This window comes from Neopsephotus bourkii, unplaced genomic scaffold (genome assembly GCF_033783945.1).
Source record: "Neopsephotus bourkii isolate Nb327-2 ecotype Australia unplaced genomic scaffold, CSIRO-AGI_Nbou_v1 NB_107, whole genome shotgun sequence".
Classification (NCBI taxonomy): domain Eukaryota; kingdom Metazoa; phylum Chordata; class Aves; order Psittaciformes; family Psittacidae; genus Neopsephotus; species Neopsephotus bourkii.
In genome coordinates, this window is record NW_026900624.1 from 10,120,714 (window position 1) to 10,133,404 (window position 12,691).

A 12,691-nucleotide genomic window follows, 5' to 3' on the forward strand; every position below is an offset into this window, starting at 1 on the left:
TGGAAATAAATGTAGTTCTGGCTAAGAAGCCAACGATACCTACATGTGTCTTTTCTGAGCACTGCCTCCAACAAGCTGTACCTTTGATGTTAATAGATTGCAAGTGTATGTCAAGGGGTTATGGCAAATGGGATTAGTGCTTGTGCCTTCTGTGGAAGGAAAACACAACCTGACAGCAGCAAGTCTCTAACTGCCATCTGCTAATGTCACGAATCCTGTCTCCAGCTCTCACTGAGTGTAGTGAGGCAGGACTCTTTTGGTCTTTCCTTCGTGCATTTTGAGATTTGCTAAACAAAAGCACCAATGGGGAAAAACGCTGCACTGGAGGGATATATTAGCTACCATCTTTAAGATGTCTAAGTGATGAGTTTATGATCATATGCATGTGTATGTGTAGAAGGTGATTGTTAAATGGAACAGCTTGAAGTTGTGCTAAATATATACTATGCATTTGCTTTATTGCAAGTGTTTTGCTCTCTGTTTGTACCTGTGTTCCAGTGGGTCCAGCTCTGTAATAGTGCCACAGTAGGATTTTTTTATTTATTTTCCTTTTCAGGTAAACATCTGCAGGTAATGTAATGAAGAAGTCAGAGGAAGAGATCAGGGATAAGGAAATGTATATCCACACTAGAGGACTGAAACCTGTCTCTGTGTGGGGGTGCAAGTCCCACCCTTTCAAAAGCACTTTAAATGTCTTGCAATGTAATGTTGCTCCTCTTGTGACATTGCAAAGTGTGGTGAACTCATAGGATTGCAGTCAGTCAGGAATTTTGATACAAAACTATCCAAATTTAAAAATCATATGGATAGGAAACAGATAAGAAATCCCATGTCACATCACTATTTGAGACAAGGATTTCTTTTGCACTGCCAAAGCCTTTTTAAGTATGTGTGTTCATGCACGAGCATCAGTCTAAGCATGGCTCAATATGTCATTGCTTGAATTAGGTTGAACTCTTATTCTAGTGATTTCTTTTTTTTTTTTTTCCTTTTTGATGGCTTATGTTCCCCAATTTAGGTCTGCTTTCTGCCAGCTTATTTAGGCTGGTAGATGAGGGAAAATATTGAGTTTTTTAATGAAGTACAGAAAACTTTTTTTTTCTCTTGTCAGATAATCCTTGCAAAAGTACAGCTCTATCCCAAGAGGTCTCTTGGTTTTTTTTTAAATACAAGTTATGTTAAATCAGCTTTGGGAATAACTGTTTTGTATCTAACTATGAGAAAACCCTTAGATTTGATGCACTTGGAAATCTGGAAAATCTGGGTTCCTGCAGACTCTCGATCACCAGTCGAGAATGAACGGTATGAGAGTAGTGGTACCTTCTAAGCTTCTGAATATGTTTGTTTCTTAACTACTTATATCAGCTTTTGTCTCAAAATATACTAGGTTCACCAGTTTTTGAAGACTTAGTATGAAAGCCTGTAGTGAAAAATTGAGTAAGAAGAAAATAAAATACAGTCAACATATCCATTCAGCCAGGATGAATATTTGTGGTGCAATCTTGTAAAAAGAACTATTTATTTTTCTCATTTTGCAAATATGCCATCTTTGTGTTCCCAGTAAATAAGTTAATTTACGGTCATCCACGTTTCAGATTAAGCTTTGTGTGCACTAGAAATCCAAAGCATAATGCAGGCTAGTTGCATTTCAACTTACTCTGGCTCCATATTTAATTTAAAACTCACCAGTTGTGTGAGGCTCAGCATGCTCTGTCTGCGTTTAAATGCATTTAGAAGGTTTGACCACTTTCTTTTGAGAAAGGCCCTGTTTACTTGAGTGAAAAAGTTAATGCGTTGTAATAACACACACAACTTTTAGTCCTGGGACTCATTCATTGAGTGTTTGACTGGAGAAGTGAAATAAACTTTGTTGCAAAGCAACATATTTCAGTGAGGCAAAAATTCCATTTCTGTTAAATCACTTTCTAATTTTCAGGATAATGATGTGTTTAATTTACCACAAAACATGGTAAACTGCCTGCAGTATGAGTTTTGATTAGTCATTTAGATTCATTTTATTTAATTTTAATCCTTTTTTCATTTTGGTGAAATGTATCTGTATTTTTTTTTTTTTTTTGCTTTATTGTTAGTTTTCTATCACTTAATTTTGATATTTTAATGCCAGCAAAGCCTTTGAGTTCCTGGTTTCTGAAAGGAATGATAGTTTTACTGTCTGCTGTACTACCCATGGCATAGACAGGACTAAGAAGCCATTAAAGCATCAGACAATATGTGGATAATATGCTGAACACATTCTCTTATTTCTAATTTTCACTGTGAGCCACACAGTACTATGCAGCCAAAATAATTTCCAATAGCATCATCTTTTTGTGAGCTTTTTTGAAGACATTAAATGGCTTTGCAGGTTTCCTTCAATTGTTTTCTTTTACGACACCAGTCCACTAAGTACTCTGATCATTCCCTGCTTATGCTAGTGTCCAGCTATGGTGTGGAGAGCTGAACATACACTGGAGCACATGGTGCCATGCATCTGGGGGTACAGGGAGCCCCAAACCTTCCTTGTTCCCCAGGAGAAGGGTGGATGAAGACAGCAAGTGGCACTCCCTTCTTTTAAGGGTGCATGAGTAGCCCTAGGCGAAAGTGAATGCAGTCTTTAGGTTCATCCTAAAAAGCTCAAGAGCCACTTTATGGCTCCTCAGCATTAGCACAAATTAGGGGAATGAGTGAATTGCGATGCCTGGAAATGCGTATTGTCCACTCTTTGCTGGTTATCCTGCATTTGAGGAGTAGTAATTGTGAGGTTAAATGATACTTCTTCCCACTGTCATAGAATTGTAGAATCATGGAATGGTTTGGGTTAGAAGGGACCTATAAAGCTCATCCAGTTCCAACCTCGTGCCACAGGCAGGGGCACCTTCCACTGGACCATGTTGCTCCAAGCCTATCCAGCCTGACCTTGAAGACTGCCAGGGATGGGGCAGCCACAGCTTCTCTGGGCAACCTGTTCCAATGTCTCACCACCCTCACCTCCTGCATTTAGTTTCTTTTCTTCTACTCGCATTGCTGCATATAGCCGGTATTTTTCATCTTCCTTCTCCTGGACAGAGGGAGGAAAAAATTGAAAGGGCTCATTATAATTTCTGAGCTGAGACATATCTGATATCATCATATTTTTGTGGTGACCAGCTGCAAGCAAGCATTGGTGAATGGGGCGGAAGACAGCTTGTAGGTCTTTTCCCAGTTGCTGGAAGGAGAGGTTCTGCTTTTGTGCTGCTGCCTGCCCACCCCTGAGCCCCCTGCAGCCATTTCTTCATGTCAGCTCCTCAAATGCCCTGGCAGTGAGGGGAGCCACAGCCCAGCGCTGGCCAGGCCCAAGGTGGCCTCTTGTAACCTCTCCCTGCAACTTATCTTCCACTGTGGGCCTCCTAGGAGCAGGCTCCCAAGGTCTGCTCCTTCTCTTCATCCCAGACACATGTTTACTTGCAGATGTAAGCAAAAAGCTTAAATTTTTGGAAGAACATCCGTGGGAAGCAATTTTCTTCCTGAACTCAGCATTACTATTTTGACACTATCCCAGGTTAATCTTTATTTCCACAGTGGCGTCTGGACGTTTGCAGGACTGTCTGCTTAATGTATATGTACAGTTGTCACCTTGAAAATAAACTGCTCAGTTCATAGAACAGACCACAGCACACAGAGATGAGAGAGTCAAAATAATAGTAATAATAGTCATAATCTTTTAAATTTTAAAGATTTTATATTCAGTGAACTTGAACATCTTGAGTGTTTGGATTATATTTCAGGATTTACACAAAATTTACTATGCTTCTTTATGCAAAATATTAAGTGCAATTTGAAGAAGAAAGGGATGATGCTTTAGCATAATAGGAATAACTGACTTGGGGAAGATTTGCTATCTAAGCAAAACTAAGAAATCTGGGAACCCAGCCTGACCATGGAAACTACTTCTCTCACCACAAATATGACATGTACATTTTATGAAACCTACTTATTACCAGGGGCCGAATTCTGTGGTCCTTATGCAAGCACAACTTTCACTGAAAGTTCACTGAGGACGGTAGAATTGAGCCCCAAGCTATTTCTTTTCCGTATAAAATTACTTCATTTGTAATTTCCTCTTCTTATATTTCTCAGTAACTGCAGAAATGTGAGCTAGTCATTTCAGTTCCAAGTGAATAAAAGCATTGAGGACTCTGTGTGAAATCTCAACTTTTATCTTTCAGTGTAACAGAGCGAAGGAGTAAATTTGTGGACGTGATGTTTTGCTTAGAGGAAAAACATTTATCTGTATAACTACATAGACAGGAAATCAATGTAAATATGTGAGTCCATCTAAGCAAAATTAAAAAGATTTGGGGGTTTGAACTGAAGAGCAGTGACTTGGGATGTTACAAACAGCTGAATTAATATTGCACTTCTGGGATGTTTCTGTGAGCACAATGCAGCCACAAGCTGGTGCTGAATGGGAGCTGGGTTACTTACATTACTCTAGCTAATTTTACTAGTGTGGTGCTGTGGCTGGTTTATTCACTTCTCTGAGGTTAAATGTAAATAGGTCTATACAGTGCAGTATAGCACCTTGTAGGTGAATCCAGTCGGGAAGCAGAGTCAGAGAATAATGGTATGAAATATATAAGAGGCTAAGAGGTGAGGGATGGGATTTGACCTTTGGAGCATTTGGTTGGTACCCTGCAAATTCAGATTTCTCAAAGAGGAAAAAGGGACTGGAGATGGATGGAGTCAAATGGCCAAGTCAAAAGCTGCTGCAGCTGGTCCCATTGCCCCTGTGTTCTGTTACCTTTAGAGGCACTGCCACTGCAGCTCGTTTTTGGGAATAAACTGACAGTGTGAATTTTCCAGTGGTGGCTCTTTGTGTTAGCAAATACATTTAAAACAATGAGTTTCAGTTTTTAGCTGCCATTTAACTTTCTTTTCCAGACTGAATTGCATTCCTGATGCTCTTTGAATGGGACTTACCCAAGATTAATTTCTGAATTATATATAAATTGTTTAATCACCTGTGAAATTTCACAACTTCCAACTTTTCATTTCATTAGCTGCAAGATGAATGTCAATTAAATGTGTTTGGAAGGCTGGAGCTTGATGACACATGCAACAAACACTGCCGAGGACTTTGTTTCATAGTAATAATAAACACTCCACAGGCAATATTTCAGCAATCAAGAATGCTTTTGCGGTCTTTTCTATCTATACGTGCTTGGCTAAATGACAAAATTGGGGGTGGTGGGAAGGGTAAAAAATGAGTAAAACTTATTGCCTTAATGTAACCTTCCTGGCTGAAAGTATATTAATTGGGAAAATGAATTACCTCAGACTAGAGCAGAGAAAGGCCTCCATTGTGCGTGGCCGTGGCGTGAAACCTATACTGTTTGGCTTGCATGCTCCTTCTTTGGCATCACGATCCATCCCGTCCAATTGGCAGGCTTAAAGTCAGCCTTGTGAGATTTATAGCACCTTTCAATTGGAAGCTCTTTTGTTCAGTCCATTTGTTCATTAAGCCAAGTTGCTTTGAAGTATTTCACACCGAAAAACCCTCTTCCTGTGCAGGAGCTGCTCTTGGCTTCTTCCTTCGATGCAACATGGTGGTACTTCAACCTGCAAGGGTTAATGTGTAGGGAATAAGTCATTATTTCTTCTTTTTTGCAAGAGCTTGGTGTACAAGAGCCCTTTGCAGGACCACATGAGACCTGAAAGCAGAGTCTGCTTCCTCCCCACCGCTAAGGTTGAGGTACAGCAATAACCTTGTGTAGCAGCGATCCGATCATCTGTGGTGTTGGAAGGACTAGGGCAGTCCCATGGGTGCTGACTGTGTTCCATCAAATGACAGCTCCGTGTAATGTGCTTGCTTGCAGCAAGGACTTGAACCAATATCTGGCCCTGAGCATTTAATTATGGTCACTTTTTTTCCCAGTCCAGCAAATGTTGAATTTATTGTATCTGTTTGAGACTGAAGGTGAAAATGACACAATCTTGGGTGAAACAGGCATGGTCATCATCTGTGTTTTGAGTTAAAGGGGACATAACTCAGGTGTTTTATGGTCCCCTCCTTCTTTTTGTTTTATTTTCACAGAAAGAAATGATCCCCCTTTTTTCAGGGATGAATTTGGTTAGCGGAAGATGTCTTGCTGACTCTTGCCTGAAAATAAGTATAATAGGCTTGTGAAACTAATATGAACTTGTAAAACTCTTCCATTGTCTTTTATTTTTTGACTTGACAAAGGAAAAGCTTAAGGGAATAAATACTGAGAGGTTACACATGAATAAACATGTTATTTCTCACTCCTTTCTGCTCCTCAGAGTTAAGTATTAGAATAAAAAGGAGGATGAAAGCCATAGGTTAAATCAGTTCAGTCTGATTTCCTGTAAGCCAATATCCTATCTGAGCAAGCATTATTTGCTGCTACAGATGGTTGTTTCTATGGAGAAATTGAGTCAGAATAGGGCTGGAGACTCTGCAGCCTTCTCACCCAGTCAGAGAAGGTCTCCCCAGGTCAGGGGTGCAACCAGCAGTGGAAAAACCATGCGGAAAACTGGGGTTTACTGCTGTTTCCACTCTATTTGTTCTGTGGATAAATAAATTGAAGGCTGGAGTCTTCACGCCTGTCAGTGTGCCACCTTTGAATGTCTTCTCTCGGAGAAATAAGAAAGACAACCACATGTTCAAATTGGTCCTAATTGTTACAGGAAGGCTTCTGAGCAGTTCCAATACCATCTTTTTTCCACTGAGCTAGTATTACAAAATATTTCTGGAATTAGATGGAGCAAGAAAAATAGCAACTTCTTTTTAGATTTATTTTTTTTTCTTTCACAACTTGTATTTTGAGATGCCTTTGAAACAAATCTGCCCTGTTGTGTGTGTTGAATTGCCTTTCTTGCTCTGTGAACTGTGACATGCTCAAGCATGAGGCTTTAAATCAAGGATGGCAGACCTCGGATTAGCATGGTGGTATTTGTAACCTCTAGCATTTTGTATCCCACTTTTCCTGCAGGCTCTCCTGCCCTCACTGGCACTGGAACCATTGCTGTCACAGTGGATGATGTCAATGACAATGTCCCCACATTTGCCTTTAGCATGTATTCCGCCACTGTTCCTGAGGATGCTCCTACAGGGACAGATATTTTGCTGGTAAACTCATCAGATGCTGATGCTTCTACAAATGCTGTCATTAGGTAGGTCATTTGTTGTGTGTAAATACTGCCTCATACCTTGCCTGAAGATTCTTTTTTTCCCCTGGTGTCTATCATCACCATGCCATAAAGCTGTAAAATACAAATGTACAGCTGTATATGTGTAGCTAAGTAATTTGGGTGTATCTGTTTTTTTGGGTTTTTTTTTTTAATTGTTTATAGGCTTTTAGAATTATATTAAGGGCAAGTAGAGTTGCAGTGTTGTTTCGTTTTTTCACTAAGTAAAAGCAAATGAGTTTAATTTGCACCTGAATGTATTAGGATAGATTTATATTTCTCAATAAGTGTAGAGATAGACAAATTAAAAAAAATTAAAAAATAAAAAAGCTAAGAAACCCTGAAACTCCAATAACATCATAAATGGATTAAGCACTTCAACTTGCAGTCTTTCTATATACCTTCTTCGCATAAAGAAGTAGGATATAGGCTGTGAATGATCATTATTACTGATGCCATCAGCCTGTGTAACTTTTGGAAAGGCTTTTGCATTGTATTTAGCATAGCTTTTAGAGCTGAGGCCTTGTGATGAAGGGTAAAGTTAACAGATATAAATATTTCAAAATGTATTTCTGAAGAACCTAGAAAGTCTTGTTCTTGGAGGCTGACAGACATCTTAAAAATTAATAGAATGAGCTTTCAGGAAGGGATTGGTCGGGAGGAGGAAGATGTACTTTTCAAATGTCATCAATGACTTTGCTAGAAAAATTGACCTTGGGGCAGACTTTATTATTTTTTTTAACTTATGTTCAAGTGAAACCACTCAGTCTAAGAAAAATACAGATGGTATTGTTCAGATCTAGTCATCTTTACTTTTTTTGTTTATAAGCTAGGCAAATATAGAAATCAGTATCTATTTTTTTGCATGAAAGTGTCCAAACTGGTGCATAGTATCAATTTTGTGATAGCATACATATGTCTGGAGAAAGGCTTTATTATTTTATTTTGAACCTTAAGTGGACTTTCAAGCCCAATTGTAGTTTAGGTGACTGCTTCTGCAGAGTTGGATGTATTTATAATAAACAGTCTGAGCCAACCTGCTAATACATGTTATGGGAGATGCCACAGACTACTGAACACTCAACAGAAAACACTATCTGCCGTGCTGCTGCAGTCACATCTTTTCATGTAGCAATCAATTTTCACTGAAAGCCAGCATGTTCTTTGGGTAAACTTATAGTCAGTTAATGGCTTCAGTTTAGAATAAAAATTCCACAAGGCAAGGCATAAAGTTCATCCCGTTCAGAAAACCAGTGAAGTTATGATTTGAAATTTTTGCTTTAAATGCCAAGCCGAGCACAGTCAATGCAACTTAACTGGGCACTAGGCTGAACACTGTCCATTTCCAGTTTCTCAAACAATGGCAATGAAGATGCTGAGTGGCAGTTGCAAGCTGAAGATATCCAATGAGGACTGATTTATTGTGAATACAAATCAGATTTATATAGTTATTAGTTGGAAGGACACGTAGGTAATCTCATCACACTGAACTATTGTGACTGCAAACACCTGTGTCTCTGATTCCAACCTTACAAAACAGGTAGCTTCTTTATTTACCTCTGTTGGTTCACTTCAGTTCATTGTTCAAACTGCCTAAGAACGTTAATAGGATTGTCACTTTTTAAAAAAAAAAAAGAAAGTAAAATAAAACAGAACCATGTTATGGCAAAGCAAGTGTATGTAAAATACTGTAATATTCTCTTTCCAACTAAATACAGGCCAAAAATAGAAACTTGATGTTTTGGCATCTTTAAATATTTGAAAAGCATCCAAATTACCATTTATTAAATTGTGAAACAATGAAGCTTTTAATTTTATTCACTCTTACTGTAAGAAACTATTTCTGGCAAGCTTCTTTAGAAAAAAAATTCCACACAAAGCATAAATGACTGTAATGATTGCATTCCGTAATCAGAAATTATCAGGGTGCTCAGATTTCTTTAGTGTGGCTGAATAACTTTAATATCTCTGCTATTAGTCTTTGTCATTCATTCAGTGCTTCATAGTAAAACAGTTGATAAAAATATTTTTTTTCCTTTGTAAGTAGCTACTCAAAATTGTTTTCAGGTTTTGTTTTACACTTTTAAGACTCAGGAACATACTTTGTTTTTCTTGGACAGAATTTTTCCAGGTTCAGCATTTAGAGTAATGCAAATCTTAAAATATGAGTGCTATCACAAGTCTGAGAAAAACCAGAGGGACCAGAACATGTAAGATCATCTTGTCAGAGGTGTTGAGTACTCAGAACCCCTTTTGAGTCTCATTAGAGCCTGTTTCAGACTCAAGTTTTTGGTTTCCAAAAGTAGACTGTAACTATACTGAGACACACATACATTGTCCAGTTGGTTTGCATACAGTTGGACTCATATATAAATCAGACTATCCTACGGAAAATGCTGCTTGTCTTTATACTGGGAGGGAGGGGTTGGTTGGGGTATTTGTTTTTTTTTTGTTTGTTTGTTTGTTTGTTTGTTTTATTTGCCTTTTTTTTTTTTTTTTTTTATAAAAAGATTTCGTAGCATCTTCCCAGTGCTGAAGCTTCAGCTGTTCTCTATATGTGCAAGAAGAGGAAGCCTCTGTTTTCTGCAGTGCTTCACACAGGGTTAAAACATCACAAATCACAGATGAAATTTGCCCATGCTGCTCCTATTTAGGGAGATTTAAGTGGTGCTTTAGGCTTTGTACACATTCTTTCCACCCTGGATGCACATTGCTGTGGCTCAAGAATAATTACGTATGGCCATCATATTACAACATAATTAAGCAATTAAAGTATGCTTATGGCATTCTGTAGAGATTAATGATTGAACAGGGGAAGTTGCCACAGCTTATTACACAGGCTGGCTATCAGTCCTCTAGGTAAAGCTTCTGGCCTATGTTATTATTTCTGTCATAACCTGCTCTGATTTTAAGAAGGTGAATGTAGGAATATTGCTGTCCTTCATAAAAGCCATTTTCTTCTGAATCTTTTATAGAATCACATACCTCAAAAGAGCTGCTACTGCGCTGGACCAGGCTCCTCTGAAGAAGCAATGCTAATCACAACTCCTAATTTTTCTCAGGATTATAATATTAAATAAGGGAATTGTTCATTTTAGCCAGTTCTTGTTCCATTTGCTTTGTAGAAAATCCATACTCTGAATTAATAAAAAACGTGCTATTAACCAATTACCTTGTAAAACACAGCCTAGGGCTACCCATAGCTTTGAGATCCATTCTGTATGAACATAAGCAGGGTAAGCATTCAAAGAGAAAGGACAAATTCTCTGTACTAGTAAGGCAGAGGTAGCCTTTAAAATGCGTTGCAGTAAGCACAGAGTTAGTTCTTATCAAATCCCATTTCTGCACACGCATGCAAACGTGTGCACATACATATACACCAATCAAGGGTTAAAGTCTGGTCCCAGTTAGTCTCTATTGACATAGGTCTGTAGTGACTAATTTGCTACAAATTCCCATGAATTAACATTCAAATCTTGAATAGCAAGAGTCAGTATGGGGAAACAATATGCATTATAAAACCTCTTAGTAGCAGAACACAATATGAATTGTAAATCTTCATGTTATTTTGTAAATTCACCAACCTTTTATTTCAGAATAAAGCATTTTTTCTTATTATAGTCTGCAGATTTAGTTAAGAGGTATGCTAGCCTTTTGGAATAAAACTTAGTAGATTAGCTCAGGGAAATCAGCACTAGAGGATGCCTCCAGCAGGCTATTTTGATAGTATATCTGACTGCATCACCAAAGGTACAAAGGCTCAGTCTGCTTCTTACTTATTAGAAATCTGTGTTAAGCAGCTACATTTGGAAATCCCCAAAAATGTCATTTACGATAGGTCTTGAAATATAGAATAAAAAATAAAAATAAAAATGAAGACAGATGGACAGTCAGAGGAAAATCCTCATGTTGATGCCCACTATTATGGTGTCTGAAGAATACAGAAAATTGTTATAATCTTAAGGCAGCAGGCTGCCTATGAAATACTAATTGAATTTTTCTTCCTTGCTTTTTCTTTCAAACAGCTATAGGCTTACTGGTGGCAATTCGCAATTCACAATCAACCCATCAACAGGACAAATCATCACCAGTGCTCTCCTCGATCGAGAGGCAAGGGAGAACTACACTTTGGTAGTGGTGGCAAGTGACGGGGGCTTCCCCAGGGCTCTCTCCAGTTCCACCAGTGTGCTTGTCTCTGTTGCTGATGTGAACGACAACCCGCCCAAATTTCATCACCATCCCTACGTCACACATGTCCCTTCACCTACCACTTCAGGTAACCCTGGCAATACTTGAGATGTTTCAAATTGCATAAACATCTTAATGAAATGTAAAGCTGTGCTACAAGAAATGTTTCTCAGATGTTCCTCTGTAGCTGTTTTCCATGGTTTGTTATCTTCATGGTTTATGGGAATGAATAATGGCAAGGATCAATATGTGACCTGCAGTTCAGCAATGTGTTTTTTTTTAGTTTTCTCTTTCCATCCCAATTCAGTTATTTTCGCATTTATGTAAAGAAAACATAGTGTAAATGAGCATCAACTCAAACAAGGGATTCAACTATTTTGACATTGTTAGTAAGGCAATGGCTTCTTTTTTAACTCTGAAAGTCTCCTGAATGTAGATGTTCTTTTTCCACCCTGAGCAACTCTTGAAGAGAATTGTGTCAATCTCCTCCAGACAGGCTGTATCACATGCTGATTATGTTGCCTTTCCTTGAGCCAAGTGGTGAAGTAAAATAAAAGTAAAGTCAAGCAGCAACCTTCCTTTTGTGGAACCTGCACCCAAATTCAAGTGACTTCACCAAATGCAGTTAATTAGTTTCTGATTCAGTTTGTTTTATCAAGCCTGGTAATTAAATACATTAGAAATTGGTAAGTCCCAAATACTATCATATTCTGCTTAAAGAACTGGCTTGCAAGGGGAAAGAAAGGCGAATATGTGTATTTGCATGAGGATGAAGAAATATTCATCTATTTTGAGATATTTCCCCCCAAGATTAAAATGGACTAATACCATGGCTTCTACTATCTCAAAACAGTAAAATGATTTTATAATATGATGACTGTATTACTGTAGATTCACCAAACCACAGTCAGAGTGGTTGGCTGTGGAAGGCGGTGACGCTGACTGCTTTCACATGCATACACATACATGGATATATGATGCCTACAGAGAGGATTCCAAGACAAATGGTTTACAAATCAAATTTTCCTTTACAAGAACAAAAAGAAAGGCTTGTTTCCATGTCTTGGGTTTTCTCTTTAAATTTTAAACAATTGCAAATACTTCTCCTTTTTATGGAAGAGTGAATTTGTTTACATTTCTTCCCTGTTTCCAGAACAACATTATGAAATTATTGTATTATTGCCTTGGTGAATCTTTGTGTATTCTGACTAAGGCACAGTGCCTTTGTGTGGTTCTTTTGGGGGTATTTCTTTAAATGTGTCTAATAAGGAATACACATAGGTTTAACCGATGTTTTCTGATCTTTTGGGGTTCT

At 38.2% G+C, this 12,691-nt stretch overlaps 1 protein-coding gene across 1 annotated transcript in view; it reads left to right on the forward strand.

Annotated features, from left to right (window-relative positions):
* FAT4 (FAT atypical cadherin 4) overlaps positions 1 to 12,691 on the forward strand; it is a 134,830-nt gene that overhangs the window by 89,918 nt on the left and 32,221 nt on the right. Inside the window, exons 7-8 of the mRNA XM_061360248.1 lie at positions 6,993 to 7,173; positions 11,214 to 11,464. Coding sequence (XP_061216232.1) covers positions 6,993 to 7,173; positions 11,214 to 11,464 — 432 coding nt within the window. The remainder of the gene's footprint in view (positions 1 to 6,992; positions 7,174 to 11,213; positions 11,465 to 12,691) is intronic.